This window comes from Engystomops pustulosus, chromosome 1, assembly GCF_040894005.1.
Source record: "Engystomops pustulosus chromosome 1, aEngPut4.maternal, whole genome shotgun sequence".
In the NCBI taxonomy this organism is placed as follows: Eukaryota; Metazoa; Chordata; class Amphibia; order Anura; family Leptodactylidae; genus Engystomops; species Engystomops pustulosus.
Genome location: NC_092411.1, coordinates 125,902,184 through 125,921,717, shown reverse-complemented (window position 1 = coordinate 125,921,717; position 19,534 = coordinate 125,902,184). Strand labels below are relative to the sequence as shown.

General features: G+C 41.3%; 1 protein-coding gene across 3 annotated transcripts in view; it reads left to right on the top strand.

Annotated features, from left to right (window-relative positions):
* The window catches only part of FREM1 (FRAS1 related extracellular matrix 1), a 110,682-nt gene that overhangs the window by 41,948 nt on the left and 49,200 nt on the right, over positions 1 to 19,534 (top strand). For 2 of the 3 annotated variants that reach the window (XM_072152931.1, XM_072152939.1), the window contains exons 8-17: positions 1,368 to 1,499; positions 6,000 to 6,344; positions 7,326 to 7,468; positions 9,407 to 9,606; positions 10,591 to 10,681; positions 10,853 to 11,020; positions 11,169 to 11,377; positions 12,031 to 12,124; positions 16,446 to 16,698; positions 18,865 to 19,062. In XM_072152931.1, coding sequence (XP_072009032.1) covers positions 1,368 to 1,499; positions 6,000 to 6,344; positions 7,326 to 7,468; positions 9,407 to 9,606; positions 10,591 to 10,681; positions 10,853 to 11,020; positions 11,169 to 11,377; positions 12,031 to 12,124; positions 16,446 to 16,698; positions 18,865 to 19,062 — 1,833 coding nt within the window. Of the gene's footprint in view, positions 1 to 1,367; positions 1,500 to 5,999; positions 6,345 to 7,325; positions 7,469 to 9,406; positions 9,607 to 10,590; positions 10,682 to 10,852; positions 11,021 to 11,168; positions 11,378 to 12,030; positions 12,125 to 16,445; positions 16,699 to 18,864; positions 19,063 to 19,534 lie in introns of those variants that run through there. The other variant, XR_011855825.1, reaches the window with a different exon arrangement.

Genomic DNA, 19,534 nt, shown 5'->3' with positions numbered 1-19,534 from the left:
CAAGTGTCTGAAAGTCAGAATATTTCCAGTTGCCCATGGCAACCAATCACAGCTCCCCTTTAATATATTCATGAGCACTGGTAAAATGAAAGCTGAGATGTGATTGGTTGCCATGGGCAACTGGAAATATTCAGACTTTTAGACACTTGATAAATCTGCCCCAGTGTGTCACCTCGCACCGTGAACAAGCTGGGTGCCACACGTCTGCCTATGAATGGGGAAGTGGTGAGGAGTTCTGACCCCTGCCCCATCTGGTCCTGTGATCACTTGGGATCCGGTTTAGGAAACACTCCGCCGTATGAATGTACCCTAAAGGCAATAGTTGGAGAGCCAGGCAGAGATAAATTTCATAATCCGTTGATACAATGGGGCACATTTACTAAGGATCTGCACACCGCATCTCCGACAGGTTTCCCGATTATTTCCAATTTGCACTGCATTTAACAGGGGTTTTTGGCGCACACGACTGGATTTTGACTTTCATGCGAAACAAATCGGGGGGGGTGGCCATCGGACAACCCAACTGATTCATACTAAGCGCGGGATTTAAAATACAAATTGTGTCGCAAGACATGCACTCACATACATCGGGAAGAAGAAGGTGAACTCTGGCGGACCTCAGCGGGGAAGCGACACATGCAGGATATTGGGCGCACAATCTTAGTGAATGGCGCCAGACTTCATCCTCGTCGGACAATGCACCTCGGGGATCGCGTAAGTAAATGTGCCCCAATATCTCACAATATCAATATCTTCTGGCATACTATATGAAAGTGTATTGCTCTCCAGAACAGAGCACAGATTTCTACAAAATGTTCAGGTTATAATAATATCCACACAAAACAAGACAGGGCTTTTATGTGTTGCTGTCTATTAATTCTATATAGAGTAAGCATAGGAAAAAAAAATACAATGGCCCACATTTATTTCGGTGTTTCCACCAGTTTTCTCTCTGACTCTCTGCACTGAAAAGAATGTGCAAACTGCTTGCACATGAATATAAGAAGTGTTTGCACCAGTTTTGTGTCGTAGCTGCACTGTGTCAGACAAAAGCGGTGTTCCGGTACACACTTGGATCGTGCGCTACAGTTCTGTCCGACTTGCGCCACAATTTTAAGAAAGTGCACCTGAAAAAAAATTTGTACATTTTGCCAGAGAAGTGCAGAGGGCACCAGATTCATGAAAAACATGCACCATGTAAACAATTCATCTATCTGTTGCACACTGCACCCTCTACTGGCAAACTGCGCATAGTGCATTTTACACAAGTTTTCATAAATGTGGGCCAGTATGCATTTTCATTTAACTTAATTGGAAAATTAAAATTGAAAAATTACTTCCTTATATTTGTTTTATTTGTTTCCTAGGTCTGGATCTTTTGGAAGGTCAGTCTCGAGCAATCACTTGGGAACAGTTTCAAATAGTAGACAATGATAACTTTAATGCAGTTCGCCTGGTGATAGTGGATGGCTTGCAGCACGGAAGGATAACTCTAAGAGGTATGATTAAATTTTCCACATGTAATGCAATATTCAGGAAGTGTTATTGTTTTTATCCTAGCACATTTGCTTCACAAGATGTGACCCAAGTCTAAAAATCAGGCAGGGTGACACTCTATGGTGTGTAGGGGTTTTAAACTATATGATAACGTCAACCGTTTTGTTAGCTCTTATACACCAACTTTCCCAACCAGCTCTGCCATACACTGATTAGCGGCATAGTTGTGGTAAGTTATGGTACCATTTGGATCTGCTGTGTAAAGAATCTCTATACAGTGGCCCACTATGTGCTTTTTTTCCTCATAAATGTGTAGAGTGTGCCAGATTATTGAATACAGGCAGACAGTCTTCATTAATCGGCACCCCCTGCACTGCTTGGGAAATGTGCACTTTTTTTTTTGGTGCACCTTTAACATACAGCATGAGATACAATTTTGTTGAGTCGCTGTAATAGTGAGAGGCACATGGTCGTAAACTGCATCGGAAAGCCCCTTTAAGTGAAGAATTTTGTGGCCTGGGGGACATAGTGCAGCTTTAACACAATGGGCAGCATTGTGGCTGAGTGGGAGCACTACTCTCTTGGAGCACTGGGGTATTGGGTTCAAGTCCCACCCAGGTCAACATCGGCAAAAAGTTTGTATGTTCTCTCTGTGCTGCATGGGTTACCTCCGGTTTCCTCCAAATCACAATGGTAGGTTGATTAGATTATGAGCCCCATGGAGACAAGGGCCAGGTTGCCAAGCTCTGTGCAGCGCTGCAAAATCTGTAGGTGCTATACAAATCTTCACTTTCTTTTCAGTGCAAAGTCAGACAGAAAACTGGTGCAAACGTGTTAAGAAATGTGGGCCAATATTTACTCTTTGCTAATTACCTGCTTGTAGGAGATGACAATATGAAGCAGAAGTGACAGGCTAAAACTAGATTAAAAAGAGGAATATACAAAGGCTGCAGTATGCATTAGGGGACAGAAATTGTACTTCAGTTGCAGCAGTATAACTTAAAATTAAAGCATAACTAAATTGTTGAAACAATTTTTTTTTTAATTTCAGAAATGCAGTGCTGGCAAAGAGTACAAATTTTGCGCTTTTTTTCTTCACTTGCAGTGCCCAGTGTGTCTACACAAGATCTACTCCTATACTTAGCAAATATTATACTTCATAATAATCTTTATCTTTAGATGCCAGTGCATGTACATAAGGAAAAGCTGACTGGACACACTGCTAAAAACATGAAGAAAGGGAAGAAAAGACAGGAAAAAGAACACTTTAATAATGTGTATTCCAAAGCCTGCTATTCTTATCTGATTGATTTCTATAATGGGGCTTAAATGTTTAGTTGAGCTTTAAATAGGATTCAGCAGAAAAGATTAAAGGAAATCTACTGCTTAAATCTTTACTGCAAGTATACCTTTATTAGGTATATTGCCTGGTTCCTTATAAAATTATGTTTTATATTTAAGTAGATGTTGTAGCAGTGCTATGGGGGAGTTACCAGAGCCCCCTATGTGGTCTGGCATCATACCCCCTTGGGTGCTTCCAACACACCTGATGCTACCTCTGTTTTACCCCTACAACCATCTGCTACCCACTGCGGCTGCTCAGTACATATGAGACCATAGTATGCAAGCTTGAGGTTAATTGAAAGAGGACCTGCCAGGTCGATTTGGGACCCCAAACCAACTACAGGTCTGTATGCATGACCTCAAATTAAAAAAAGAACATTTATACCTACCTAGATGTGGATAATTTCCCAGCTTCAATGCACACGTGCTGTACATGTGGAGCTTGTGCAGTGAAGCTGTGGTGTACTACTGCAAGATAGCCTGGACATAGGTCTTATTGTTAAGGCTCCATGATGACACAACCCCACCAATGAGTCAGGAAAAAACTGCCCTTGCAACATGTTACTGCCACACTTTCAATATACTTTTACAAGTCTCTTTCAATTCTATCCTTAGTCCTGACTTACATGCAGTAAATGCTTAAATACACATACAAAATATAGGGGATCAGTACTAAATACACTCACCGGCCACTTTATTAGGTACACCATACTAGTAACGGGTTGGACCCCCTTTTGCCTTCAGAACTGCCTCAATTCTTCATTGCATAGATTCAACAAGGTGCTGGAAGCATTCCTCAGAGATTTTGGTCCATATTGACATGATGGCATCACACAGTTGCCGCAGATTTGTCGGCTGCACATCCATGATGCGAATCTCCCGTTCAACCACATCCCAAAGATGCTCTATTGGATTGAGATCTGGTGACTGTGGAGGCCATTTGAGTACAGTGAACTCATTGTCATATTCAAGAAACCAGTCTGAGATGATTACAGCTTTATGACATGGCGCATTATCCTGCTGAAAGTAGCCATCAGATGTTGGGTACATTTTGATCATAAAGGGATGGACATGGTCATCAACAATACTCAGGTAGGCTGTGACGTTGCAATGATGCTCAATTGGTACCAAGGGGCCCAAAGAGTGCCAAGAAAATATTCCCCACACCATGACACCCCCACCACCACCACCAGAACCGTTGATACAAGGCAGGATGGATCCATGCTTTCATGTTGTTGACGCCAAATTCTGACCCTACCATCCGAATGTCGCAGCAGAAATCGAGACTCATCAGACCAGGCAACATTTTTCCAATCTTCTACTGTCCAATTTCGATGAGCTTGTGCAAATTGTAGCCTCAGTTTCCTGTTCTTAGCTGAAAGGAGTGGCACCCGGTGTGGTCTTCTGCTGCTGTAGCCCATCTGCCTCAAAGTTCGACGTACTGTGCGTTCAGAGATGCTCTTCTGCCTACCTTGGTTGTAACGGGTGGCGATTTGAGTCACTGTTGCCTTTCTATCAGCTCGAACCAGTCTGCCCATTCTCCTCTGACCTCTGGCATCAACAAGGCATTTCCGCCCACAGAACTACCGCTCACTGGATGTTTTTTCTTTTTCGGACCATTCTCTGTAAACGCTAGAGATGGTTGTGCGTGAAAATCCCAGTAGATCAGCAGTTTCTGAAATACGCAGACCAGCCCTTCTGGCACCAACAACCATGCCACGTTCAAAGGCACTCAAATCACCTTTCTTCCCCATACTGATGCTCGGTTTGAACTGCAGGAGATTGTCTTGACCATGTCTACATGCCTAAATGCACTGAGTTGCCGCCATGTGATTGGCTGATTAGAAATTAAGTGTTAACGAGCAGTTGGACAGGTGTACCTAATAAAGTGGCTGGTGAGTGTACATGCAATAGTTAATTAGACCAAAAATAAAATGCACATTGGAATATACCCAGATTGGCTGACCTACACATTATCTGAATATCTATAATTACTAACTGTAGCTAAGCAGACAATTCACCTGACAAGCATAGGCTTGCCAGGGGAAGGAGGTTGCCATATCTAAGAGCACACCTGCTATAGTTCTTTCAGTGTTGCATAGTCCTTCATACCATTCTGGAAAAGCATTTCACTTTTAAAATATTAAATATGTGAGTTTTGTAAGTCACATATTATCTCCTAAATTCCACCCGGAGAATATGACACTCTTAAAATATTGAGCTCAAGCACAGGACTGTACTGCTTTTTAAGCCCCTTGATCACTGGAGAGGTTAGAAGTCACCCATTTAATTCTGCTAAACCCCTAAATAGCAGACTTGTAAATCCACCTAGATGTCAGATTGAAGTTGATAGCCCGTAATCCTCTGACTATTAAATATTCAGAATAAATTGAATTTCCACAGGCCCGGAACAAATCGTTCAACTGAAAAATTGAGAGATTAGGGAAAATCTTGCAGTTTATGTGGCTCAGCTTTTACACAAATAAGTTACATAAATTGGTATGGAACTTTGACAAATGGCAGTGGACATTAACAAATCTGGAAGCAATGATGTGCGATCCTACATTATTGAGCTAAACGGGTCTATATACAGGTCTTTATCTTTTACATACATGAGGTTCACATACGTATATTGCTACATTCATGAAAAACACAAAATTTATATAGAAATGCTTGTACGGTCTTCTAAATGGTTTTACATGCTTCAAAAACATAGATGCTTTAATTCAGAAGTCACATCACAGTCGTACATGGGTTATAACTTGTCCTATTGAAATAAGTGAGGTCCAGTAGCAATCTCACTAAAGATAAGTTGTGGATGAGTATCTGACTGGGTCCAGTAGCAATAGCACACACAGCCGGTATGGTACTGTGTTTTTGTAAAATTTGACTGTCCTTTAAATATTTCCTATGGGTAAATAAGTCATCTATTTTGGTTGTCACAGCGATTCCTCTTCTACAATTCAGTATGAAAGATGACTCCTTCATTCCCCTTAAAGGACCAGTTTGGGTATTTTATGCGCTGAAATAACAATGAAGTCCTGGGGCTACACTAATGCCCAAATCTATTCTAACTATTAGTACATGGAGACTCTTGATCACTACTCTGGCATAGCTTAAAACTGAACTCACATAATGTTCTTCTGTTGTGCCACCAGGAGGAAAAGGCTTCATCTTCACCGTTAAAGACATACAGAATGGAGTTGTCTGCTATCACCATGATGACAGTGACACCACAAAAGATTTTGTTGTTTTTAGAATATTTGATGGACGTCACAGCATTCGACACAAGTTTCCAATCAATATCCTTCCTAAAGATGACAGCCCCCCTTTTCTTATCACCAACACAATCATTGAACTCTCTGAAGGACAGACTGTTCTCATCCAAGGCTCTATGCTATGTGCTTCTGACATGGACTCCAGCGATGATTATATTCGCTTCAATATCACTAAGACATCAGTGGCTGGGAGCATCATGAAGAAACCAGGACAGAATGCCTTAGGTATTTACATCAAATGCAGTTACTTGATATACAATTTATTTATTTTACAATACATATACAGAGAAACATATATGGTATAAGGGGTAGAGAGTTCCTACGAAAACTGAGCTTATATAAGCTATGATATATTTGTACCCACTATGGAAACCTATCCTTTGTTTTGATTTGGGCAGAAAAGTTTCATAAGGAATTGGGAAAACTCTTTGAAAATGATCCACATTGTTTATCAAAGTTTATCAAACATGTGAAAATAACTTTTTTTTTAAGAAAATGGAAAAAATTGCTTTGTCAGAATCTATCAGTAGTCAATATAACAGTTCTTGTTATATCACTAACGATGTGGTCAACCTTGTCATTCAGTGAACTGCTGTTTTAGGGTGCTCACCATCTTATCACAGCTTAACACAGTAGAATACTGTAGCTTCAGTAAAAAGGCTTTTGTGTTGGAGAATTGACTGCTTTTCTAGGAAAAAGGTGTGAAAATTATCACCTCTTCCGGAAAACCTTGAATGCAGAGCTCCCAGTGTCACCTATTGGTCTCTTCCAAAAACCTTGAATGCAGAGCTCCCAGTGTCACCTATTGGTCTCAATGCCTGACAATTTACACAAACTGCACACGAATGTGTGCTGTGCTACAGCTGCATTCAACGGATCCGTGGTTAGTTTTTGCGGTCCATTTTTCATCAATGTAAAATCCATTGCTCAGCCGTCAGCTGAGAGAATTCATGTTAACCGTTTTTGTGAAAAATTTGAAGCCTGACAAATGATGTTACTATGTTTTTCTGGTGACTATGTGCAGCTATCATACCGGCAACTCTGCCATGTGAATGAAGTTTAGTAAGGATATTTATCAGGGCTTCTGCGCCTACTGCGTGTACTGATGTAGAAGCCCTGAAATAATTGTAAATGCTAACTTATTGCTTATGAATGTTGGAGATACAGATTTTAACTTATTGCTGTGCTTTTTATGCCTACAACAAGCTTATCCCGTTACCACTTTTCTGCAAAGAGACTTATTCAGCGGCATCATTTACTATAAGCATCTTGGAGGAGAAATTTTTGAAGATTCATTTGAATTTATCCTATCTGATAGTCATATTCCTCCAAACCTGTCCGGTCCCCAGGTAGGTCCCCACAATCTACTCTTCTGCATTATAGTTATAACACATCTAAATCTGTGTCCATATAACCAACTATCAAAGTATACTAGACCTACAAATATATTACAAACATAGGACCCAAAACTGACTCTTGTGATCTATCAAGTCTTTCTTGAGAATGAACCATTGACACCAATATGGGTTTTATCCTTTGCCCACAATGTATACACTGAGCTGTTCAAATATTATTTGGATTAAGTGGTCTTTTTTTACACTGCCATGCCGGAATCGCCTAGAAAAAAGAATTATAATTAGAAGGCTGGAGCGCTGGGACTAAATGTCCTGCACTCCAGGCTGCCACTTATGTATGCAGCCTCTTCTATGCTGGGAGAAGAAGGTAACATCATACGAGGGGCGTGAATTCACGCCTGTACAGGAGCTGTACAGGAGCACAAAAGTTGGGGCTGAGAGCTGACCAGTCTGCAGCAGAGAGAAGTCACATGTTGTTTTTGAAATGCATCCAAACCAAAGCCCAACCCCTGGGACTACACAAAGGATTTTGTGTTACCTGTTTAAAATATAATTTCCATACATGGCCTTATATATCGAAAACTTTCCTCACTATAAAAATTATTCGACTTATAGTAAAAGATAATAAATATAGGATACCTGAAATTTGATGTCATCCAGCTATAATGCATAAACAGACTATACAGAACTTATTTGTAGCCTGTAACCATAAAAAATATATCTGCTTAAAGGGGTTATCAGTGATCAGAAAAAACCTTGTATATAAGTCTGGGGGTTTATTAAAACAACAAACATCTAATGCTTACCTCTCTCTGGAGAGAGAGAAGATTCAGGCTGCAGCTGCGTGGTCACTGACGACGCTACATCACTGTGGTCCACTGTATACAAACATAAGGTGGCAGTAATGGGCATCGCAGGAAAACAGGAATGCAGAGAGAGAAAAGTATGAAAACTATTGTTTTAATACATCCCCAGGAAATCTACCAAAATCAAACATGGATAAATCAGGAATCTTACTCATAGATCCAGACACCATGTTATCAATTCTTATATTTGTTATCAATGTAAAATAATTTTTAAAATTATGCTAATGAGCCTGACAGGCTCTGGTGGGTGTTTCCAGAGGCTCTCAGTGATGTCTTATTTCTCGTTGTTACAATGGGCAGAACATGTCTCCCCATCCACCTGCTCTCTCCCTGCTCTGTGTAATCTAGCAGCAGCAGGAAGTGCAGGGGGAGGGGAGACCCGCTGTGCTCATTAAAACAACCAGTGGAAAGACATCACTAAGGGGTTCTGGAAACACCTCCAGAGCCCTGAGGCTCATTAGCATAATTTAAAAGTTTATTTTAGAAGGAAGGGTATCAAATATAAGAAGATTACCACAGTCACTGTGTCTGTATCTATGAGGAAGTGCCTCTGGTTTATCATGCTGGATTTTAAAGGTAGATTACCCTTTAAAGTGGAGCTTTTACTGTTTTGGATTTCACACTTAAACCTGTGTGCCACTCTGAATGTATTGATCTGTGCTCCAAATTGGTTTGGTTATTACTACTATATTACTACTACTCCACAGGTCTTTATATACTGTCCTAGAGCCTATGTGTGATCCATGAAAAACAGATCTGACTAGTACATGCCCTCGGCACTGATCAGTTAAAAAGTATAGCATTTAGTGCACAAGTTTGCCTCCCATTCTAAAAATGTGTGCTGTGCATTTTTTGCTGTTACGTGCATCTGCCCTTTATCATAGGATAAGTACCCACAGTATGCCATAGCTACTGCTTATCTTTATTATACCTCTGTATGTCATCAGACTAAAGTTATGGTATATCAGTCACTGAAACAGAATATTATCTTGGAAAATCGTTATTGAATAGCTGTATCAGGTATCATAATCAAACATTCCTCAATATTTGTCATTTCCATTTCTAGGTTGTGATTATACATATAACACCAGTAGATGACCAACTACCAAAAGAGGTCCCTGGAACAATTCGCCATCTGATAGTTAAAGAGACTGATGTTATCTATATAACAAAGAAACAGCTACATTTCATAGACACCGAATCTCCAGAAAGAGAACTCATTTACACTGTAACGAAGCCACCATGCCGACGGTCATCCTCTTGCAGGTAGTTCTGGTGCTTATGAGACCTTATTTCTCAGCTCAGTAAGATCTGTACAGTTATGTCTGGTACATATTGTGGCCTGTGGAGGAACAAGAAGTGGCTTACTGAGGACCAGCATTTCTGTTTAATTAATAGTTCCCTTTTTTTAATTGTTCATGCATTGGCAATGCCCGGATGACAAAAGAATGCTTAGAAATGCTCATATTCTCAATATCAAGTCCTACCATGTGAGTTGTGTGAACTGGTGTTATTAAACAGCCAGAGTGTAGTGTCTGGAAGTTTTGACCAGAAAGCCCCTGAAAATACTTTCAGAATAGTAGTCAATATTCCAGAATAATTTTTATACCAGTTCAACCCTAATTAAATAAATGGAACAGATTTTTAGCGACATATTGGGGCACCTTTACTAAGGGCCCGAACGCCACATTTTCGCCAGGTTTCGTGATTTCTGTCCGCACGCGATCGGCTAGCATGCGACACAAATCGGGGGCCGTAGATGTTGAACAACCTGACTGATTCGGACAAACCGCAGAATTTAAAAAGCAAATTGTGTCGCAAGATCAGCACTCACATGCACCAGGAAGAAGAAGGTGAACTCCGGCGGACCTCAGCGGGGAAAGCGACAGATGCAGGAAATTGGATGCACGATCTTAATGAATCACGGCAGACCCGATTCCTCGTCAGACAATGCACAGCGGGGATTGCGACGGGACGGGTAAGTAAATTTACCCCATTGTCTACAAGTGCATCTAACCTTAGCATGATCATTTTGATGTATTGCAAAACAGATCTGTCATTAATTTCCTAATTATCTATAGTGTCAATAAAAGGTAAATATAGAAATCTCATATATTGCCAGTGTGAGAAAGCCTTGTAGTAGACCTACAAAGATGCATTGTTTATGGAAGCAGCATTGTGAAATGAAATGATTAACATGAAGGGGGAAACAATGCTGGAAATAATATTTCTATGACCATTGTTGTGCAGTGATCTAGATGCCGGAAAGATTTTCCTTGTAGACAGTGTTCTGAAAATGGTAAAGGATGATGGTGCTAACATGACATCAACTTTCACTCAGGTATGTACAACTTCTGTTTATACTAATGGTAAATTGGTGAATATGGTGTATTTACCATTATGAAGCCTTAAGATCAAAATATGTTGTACAATTCCTAGCTCTTGAATGACTGAATAATAAATTAGTTATTAAGACAATGACATGAATTTGAAGTACCTCTTGTTTTTACAGCATGCAGTAAGCCACATGAAGGTTGCATATATGCCTCCCATGGAAGATATAGGTCCTAATATTCTACATGTAGCCTTTGTATTATCAGTCAGTAATGGGTATGGAGGAACCTTGTATGGTATCTGCTTCAATATCACTATACTTCCAGTAGACAATCAGGCTCCACAGGTAAGTTCTTTAGTAATGAAAAAATACTGAAACGTAATTAAAGCGTGGAAAATATTCAACATATTATTTATCATATTTTCTTGTCACCTTTTATATTTTATATACCATTTTACTCTGTGTATTGTTGCCTTGTTCTCCTCATGTCTAGGTATTCACATACGATTTGAGAGTGGAGGAGGGCAGTTCTCAACTTGTGACTTTAGATCATATTCATATCAGTGACACGGACACAAATCAAGATAAGCTTCATATTGCTCTGCAAGCACTACCATTACATGGTGTAATTCAACTAGACGGGAGACCCATTAAAGAAGGAGAACAATTCAGCTACCTGGACTTCAGCATGTTAAAAGTTAGGTTAGGATTGTTGCAATAGTTGCTTTAATATGCATGCATTGTGTATACTACTAAATTATATAATACAATATCCCTACTATTGTGGAATAATACGGTATTACAATAAACCTGGCTTCTATAACTATTTTAATGCAACTTCATGCAATAATGCAGATGACCTGATAATTCAGGGTATTAGTTTATTCAATCACTCTCACTCACATTTCTGCAATGGATTAGACATTATGTATTATCCATGGCCCCCCAAATCACCCTCAAGTGAAAACACCATTATGTTGGGCACTATATAAGATTTTCATAAATTTGTTTCCTGATACCAGTAATCTGTAATTTTACAGAATTTTTTTTAATCATATTCATGCAAATTAGCTTCCTGGTGCACGAGGACAAGGCTACTCCTCTGGTGCAGTCATTTTCTTCTATCGACATTGCCCACTCCCAACCATCAACACCTTTTTAGACAATAATTCACATCCCTTCTAGAAAGTAGAAATAGAAAGATGAAAAGAGAATTATATACCTAACCTAACTGAGCTTATATGTATTTCCTAGTATCGCACATAATACAGATTTTTAGTTTATTTCTGCCTGTCTGAGAATAACATGAATAAGATGACATTACTACTCATCAGTACTTACTTTCTTTATTCAAGGTACCAGCATGATGGTTCAGAGACCATTCAAGATGAAATTAAGTGTATTGCTTCAGATGGTATCAATTTTTCTGAATTTCTTCTAAAAATACAGGTATGTACCATTACAAGTAAATTATTATTATAGGACTGGATGTTGAATTTAAACTACCTCTATATGTGCTGCCCCGCTTCATCCTGCCTCCTCCTGGTCCCATACATTACAGCTGCAGAGCAGTGAAGGCATCAGGGCCAAGCGGAGGTGAGAATAGCCCCCTGCTAGCTCCTCACATATCTTCTTCTCTCTTTGTGAGGAGGTAGCTCCTCCCCTCGGCCGTCCCCGCCCCATCTTCAAGTCACATTAAAAGCCCAGCAAAAGACGAAGTGGGACTGCTGTAGGGGAATGAGTAAGGAAATAGGAGTTTCTTTTTGGTTTCTAACAAGCAACACAATAAGAAGAGGATGGAGGACAGGAGGCTACAGTAAAAGGAGGATGGAGGACAGGAGGCCACAGTAAGAGGAGGATGGAGGGCAGGGAGTCACAGGAAAAGTAGGATGAAGGACAAGAGGCCATAGGAAGAGAACAATGGACGACAGGAGGTCCCAGTTAGAGGAGGATGGAGGACAGGGGGCCAAAGTAAGATGAGGATGGAGGCCAGGAGGCCAGAGTAAGATGAGAATGGAGAACAGGGGGCCACAGTAAAAGGAAGATGAAAGACATGAGGCCAGAGGAAGAGGAGGATGGAGGACAGGGAGCCACAGTAAAAGGAGGATGATGGACAAGAGGCCACAGTAAGAGGAGAATGGAGCACAGAAGGCCACAGTAGGAGGAGAATGGAGGACAGGAGGTCACAGTAAGAGGTGGATGGAGGACATGGGACCACAGTAAGAGGAGAATGGGGGACAGGAGGCCAGAGTAAGATGAGAATGGAGGACAGCGGGACACAGTAAGAGGGGAATGGAGGACAGGAGGCCAGAGTTAGATGAGAATGGAGGACAGGGGGTCACAGTAAAAGGAAGATGGAGGACAGGACACCACAGAAAGAGGAGGATGGAGGACAGGGGGTCAGAGTAAGAGGAGGATGGAGGACAGGGGGCTAGAGTAAGAGGAGGATGGAGGACAGGGAGCTACAGTAAGAGGAGGATGGAGGACAGGGGGCCACAATAAGTGGATGTTGGTGGACAGGAGGCCACAGTAAGAGGAGTATGGAGGACATGAGTCCACAATAAGAGGAGGATGGAGGACAGGGAGCCACAGTAAAAGTTGGATGAAGGACAAGAGGCCACAGTAGGAGGAGAATGGAGGACAGGAGGTCAGAGTTAGAGGAGGATGGAGGACAGGGGGCCACAGTAAGAGGAGAATGGAGGACAGGGGGCCACAGTAAGAGGAAGATGGAGGACATGAGACCAGAGTAAGATGAGAATAAGGAACAGGGGGCCAGTGTAAGATGAGAATGGAGGATAGGGGGTTACAGTAAAAGAAAGATGGAGGAGAGGAGGCCACAGAAAGAGGAGGATGGAGGACATGGGGCCACAGTAAGTGGAGGATGGAGGACAGGAGGCCAGAGTAAGATGAGAATAGAGGATAGGGGGTTACAGTAAAAGAAAGATGGAGGAGAGGAGGCCACAGAAAGAGGAGGATGGAGCACAGGCGGCCACAGTAAGAGGAGAATGTGGGACAGGAGGTCACAGTAAGAGAAGGAGGGAGGACAGGGGGCCACAATAAGTGGAGGATGGAGGACATGGGGCTACAGTAAGAGGAGGATGGAGGACAGGAGGTCAGAGTAAGATGAGAATAGAGAATAGGGGGTTACAGTAAAAGAAAGATGGAGGAGAGGAAGCCACAGAAAGAGGAGGATGGAGCACAGGCGGTCACAGTAAGAGGAGAATGGGGGACAGGAGGTCACAGTAAGAGGAGGATGGAGGACAGGGGCCACAGTAAGAGGAGGATGGAGGACAGGGGGCCAGAGTAAGATGAGAATGGAGGACAGGGGGCCGCAACAAGTGGAGGATGGAGGACAGGAGGCCACAGTAAGAGGAGGATAGAGGACAGAGGGTCATAGTAAGAGGAGTATGGAGAACAGAGGGCCACAGTAAGAGGAAGATGGAGGACAGGGGGCTAAAGTAAGAGGAGGATGGAGGACAGGGGGCCACAATAAGTGGAGGATGGAGGACAGGAGGCCACAGTAAGAGGAAGATGGAGGACAAGGAGCCACAGTAAAAAGAGGATGGAGGACATGAGGCCACAGTAAGAGGAGGATGGAGGACAGGAAGCCACAGTAAGAGGAGGATGGATGATAGGAAGCCACAGTAAGAGAAGGATGGATGATAGGAAGCCACAGTAAGAAGAGGAAAAACAGCCAAGGAGGGGCCACAGTAAGGGCGCTACAGTAAGAGGAGAATGGAGGACAGGAGACCACAGTTAGATGAGAGTGGAGGACAGGGAGGCCACATAAGGGGGCCACATTTCGAGGAGTATGGAGAACAGGAGGCCACAGTAACATGAGGATGGAGGACAGGAGGCCACAGTAAGAAAAGAGTGGGGGACAGGAGGTCACAGTAAGATGACGATAAAGGACAGGAGGCTACATTAAGTGGAGGATGGAGAACAGGAGCTCACAGTAAGATGAGGATAGAGTACAGGAGGCCACAGTAAGAGGAAGATGGAGGATAGGAGGCCACACTAAGTGGATGATGGAGGATAGGGGTCTAAGTAAGAGGAGGATGGAGGACAGAAGGCCATAGTAAGTGGAGGATGGAGGAAATGAGACCACAGTAACAGTAGGATGGGGGACTGAAGGCCACAGTAGGGGGCCACAGTAAGAGGAGGATAGAAAACAGGAGGCCATAGTAAGATGAGGAGATGAGGATGGAGAACAGGAGGCCACAGTAAGAGGAGGATGGAGGACGGGGGCCACAGTAAGATGAGGATGGAGGACACGTGGCCACAGTAAGAGAATGGTGGGGAAAATTAGTCCACAGTAGGAGGAGGATGAAGGACAGGAGTCCACAGTAAGATGAGGATGAAGGACAGGAGGCCACCATAAGATGAGGATGGAGGACAGAAGGCACAATAAGAGGATGGAGGACAGAAGGCTACAGTAAGAGGAGGGTGGAGGACAGGAGGACAGGAGGTATGGATGAGCATCTAATGTGTATAGGGCCTACAAACCCTCCCTTCTCCAATAGCAGATAGGGTGGATAAGTATTAGACAAGTTGGATTTTAACTGCACAATCCTTAGGTTCGGACACATTTTACTTCATTTACTATACATGCATGCTTGAACAGTCTGATCATGCATGTGTATGAGGGAGTCGGGACCGATTACTGTTAGGGGAATAAAGACCAGCAGCAATTACTGTGTGGACTTACATTTTTTACTTCTAGATTCTTTTTCTGTCATTATATATATATATATATATATATATATATATATATATATATTTCAAAACTTTTATAGTCTGTCCTATATCTGAGTAGTAGAGAAGAAAATACACTTCAGGGTCAAAAAGAGTGAAGATACATTGGGGGTCATTTACTAAGGGCCCGATTTGCGTCTTCCCGAATATTTCCGATTTGCGCCGATTGTACCTGAATTGCCCCGGGATTGTGGCGCACGCGATCGGATTGTGGCACATCGGCGCCGGCATGCGCGCGGCGGAAATCGGGGGGCGTGGCCGAACGAAAACCCGACATATTCGTAAAAACCGCTGCATTTTAAAAAAGGAAAAAGTGTTGCTTGGGAAGCGCTTACCTTCACCTGGTCCAAGCTGGTGTATTCCGGCGCGTTCAGTGCAGCAGCGCCACCTGGTGGACGGCGGAGGAACTACCTTCATAAATCCCGTCCGGACCCGAATCCTGTGCAGAGAACGCGCCGCTGGATCGTGAATGGGCCGGGTAAGTAAATCTGCCCCATTATTGTGGAAGGTGCACCATCTGCACCTCAGTCTGACACGGATGGCCCCGAAGCACTTTCCATTGTAATCTATCCTCAAATTCCTAACACTGGAATCTATACAGTGGACAGAGGCAGAAGTAAAATGTTCTGTTCACTCTATAATGGCAAATGCAGGAGAGCTCCAAATCAGCTCCAATTCATGTGTTCCGATTCATGATGATTTCTGTCTCTATTCACGGTATAGATTCTGTCAACTAGCAGCCTAGAGGGGCAGGCACATGATTTAATATTCCTCCCAATAACTTACATGTACGCGTTGTTCAGATGAGCAAGCTTGATTCTCATTTCCTCAACACCATCCATCAGAAAAGATTATGGAGGTCCCCAAACACATAAGATAATTATCCATTAGCCTGTGACATACATTTACAGCAAGACTGAATAGGACTAAATATGTCTTCAGTCATGACCTGATGCATTCATTAACCAAGTCCAGATATTCTGTCTTTCCTTATTAGATCATTGTTATTTTTCAGGTTTTACCAATTAATGATGAGCCACCAGTCATGAAGGATAACCTTCAACCAACGGTATTCTGTCCAGAAGGAGATATAGTGGTCCTTACATCTGACTATATTTATGCAGTTGATGCAGATAGCGATGATATGAAACTCATGTTTATGATTGCACGACAGCCTCGCTGTGGTACTGTCCAGAAGAATGGAGTCACCATTGATCGTTTCTTTCAAAGAGATGTTATTGATGGGGCAGTGATCTACAGACATACAAGTATGCACTTAAACTGAGAATAATTTACTATATTGTCTAGCTAATTTATTTTTTACCCTAGTCAGAAAGAAAACAAAGTTTGCAATGTAATATATTATATAAAATAGACATAAAAATAAAGCTCATTCCATATTTCTATAGTCCTAAATTGCATCAGATTGATCAAACTGCCTGATGCTGAATGATATATCTGTCATAAATTATAATTTTATGATAAATCTGTAAAGTTAAGACGGTATAGTCTAACTTTCATCCTAGTTGGCTTAGTTTACACCAGTATTCACCGGTATGGCCTATTTGCTTAATCTTTGGTATCCTCCCCTTTTCTAGCAAACCCACACCCCTTTCGTGAAACTAGTCTCAAAGTTTATATGATTTAAGATTAATATGAATTGACTTCCCTTATTGACCTGAAATAAGTTTGCTATAATTCTGGCTATACAAATCTCCGCATTTTATAGATTCCTGAAATATTTTGGTCTATGTCATTACTCTATTGATTGGGGTCAAACTCTTGAGAATCTTGATAATAAAGAAGATGCAGTGCTTCTCCTGTGCTGCTTAACCCCTTTACGCACAGGACTTACTATAACATCCTGGTGCCGTGGTTACTTACCATTCCATGGGCGCTGCCATCTTGTATGACCGATCCCTGCCTCCCGTGAAGTCATCTAAGGGTGGTGATCGGTTGCCATGGCTGCCTACAGTCTCATTGAGACTTGTAGGCTTGCCATGTGTAATGATCTCTAATAGCCAGCAGATGGGAGGCTATTAGAGATCAACAGGAATATTGCTATATGTAAAAATCATAAACATGATAGGTATCACCTCGTCCCAAAATGCCCGTTCTATCAAAATATTTTCCCTATTTTTCCATCCATGAATATTGAATAAAAAATAATCAAACAGTCATATAGGTTCCAATTTGATATAAATTAATACGCCAGCAGATGCTGCAAAAAAAATAACACCTTGCATAGGTCCATACATTAAAGTGAGAAAAAGTTATTGGCGTCAGAATTTGACAAAATGGAAAATATGTACAAAAGATTCAAAAAATAGGTTAAAATCTAATAAACCCTATATCAATTTGCTATCCCTGTGATCATACTGACCCAAAGAATAAAGAGAAAGTGTCATTTGGAGTGCAGAATAAAAGCTGTAAAAACAGAGCCTACAAGAAAACGCCACAAATGTGTTTTTTTGTCAATTTCACTGCACTTTGAATTTTTTTTCCAGCTTTCCAATACATTGCATGGAATATTAAATGGCGCCACTAAAAAGTACAATTTGTCCTGCAGATAACAAGTCCTAAAATATCTCTGTTAATATACAAATAAAAAAGTTATTGCTTTAGGAATGAGGGGAGCAAAAAACAAAAATGCAAAAAACGAAAAAGGGTCCTGTAAGGGTTACGTTTCTACTTTTTTATTCACGTCAGTGCTCATGGCCATCTGAATTTATAAGGAAATACAACTAGCTCTATTTCCGTCAATAGACAGACAAATATCAAAGAAGTTTTGTCCGCACATGCATAAACAAAAACTTCAGTAACAGAACTATTCAGTTACAAAATGGTCCTTCAGTTCATTTATCTATAAGCATCTGACTGAGCTCTGCGCTTGGTTTCAGCTGTTTGTAGACCACTTTCATCAATTCCGGAGACATCAAGGCTCCAAACCGGAATAAGTTCCATGCGGTTTTTCTCCCTTCCATGCACACATATATCTTCTGACTGTGTTTCCACTATAGAAGATGATAAACACACATAGCGTAGCCTGTACAGACAGTTTTAGATTCCTCTTTAATGGTAATTTATACACATTTCGCTTAAGAAAAAACGAATATAAAATCACTTTGATGTGCTGGCTGGTCATCCACGCCCGACCCTCTTTCTCTTAAAGCATCTCTCTCTTAAAATATATATCTAAAAACAATCACTGCTCCCTTCCTTCCCCTATTATTGTTTTTTCTATATATCCAAACTTTCTTTTAAGTGTGAAGAGAAAAAAAGATCAAATGAATAGCATTTATAATCTAGATACCTCATATCAGTGCAGTTTCCCTTTCTTTTTTCAGCTGGGTTCCCAGAGGTTGGAAGACCAGTGATCATAAAATAATGACATTTCAAAGTCCTTTTAACATGGCTAATATTTTATCCTTCAGGTGGAGAAATTGGATTGCAGCCATGCTATGATATTATAACCCTTGTTATTTCGGATGCTGAATTGGATGATGATGTAAACAAATGTTGTTTTAATGGACTTCATAACTCACAAGTGCCAAGCCATGATTCTTTTCCTGTGTATGACCTTAACGTCACAGTTTTTCCTGTAGATAACCAATCACCAACTATCACAATAGGTAAGTGAACTTTAAATATTTATTCAGTTAAGTGGATTGCAAAATATTAGAAAATGCCATCACTTTCTGGCTGTGAGAGTCCGATATGCAGAGCCGTCAATGACCCTCACTTTTCTGTGCTGGATAGCCAAATGCCGGACAGAGCCAGTGACCAATGCATTTCCCACCCTAGGCCTATACTCAAGTCGATAGGTTTTTCCAATTTTTTTGTGATAAAATTAGGTACCTCTGCTTATTATCGGGTCGGCTCATACTTGAGTATATAAGGTAAATATACAGTACCCCCATCTCTGAGTCAAACAACAAAAAGTCTTGAAGGACCAAATAAGAGCTCATTCAAGAAGTTATAATTTTATTATAATACACATGAAGACACAAATAAAGAGATAAAAATACTCAATATAATACTATTATAAATTAAAAGAAAAGATATTGACAATTAGGGGGGGGGGCTTACCACATCTATCACTAT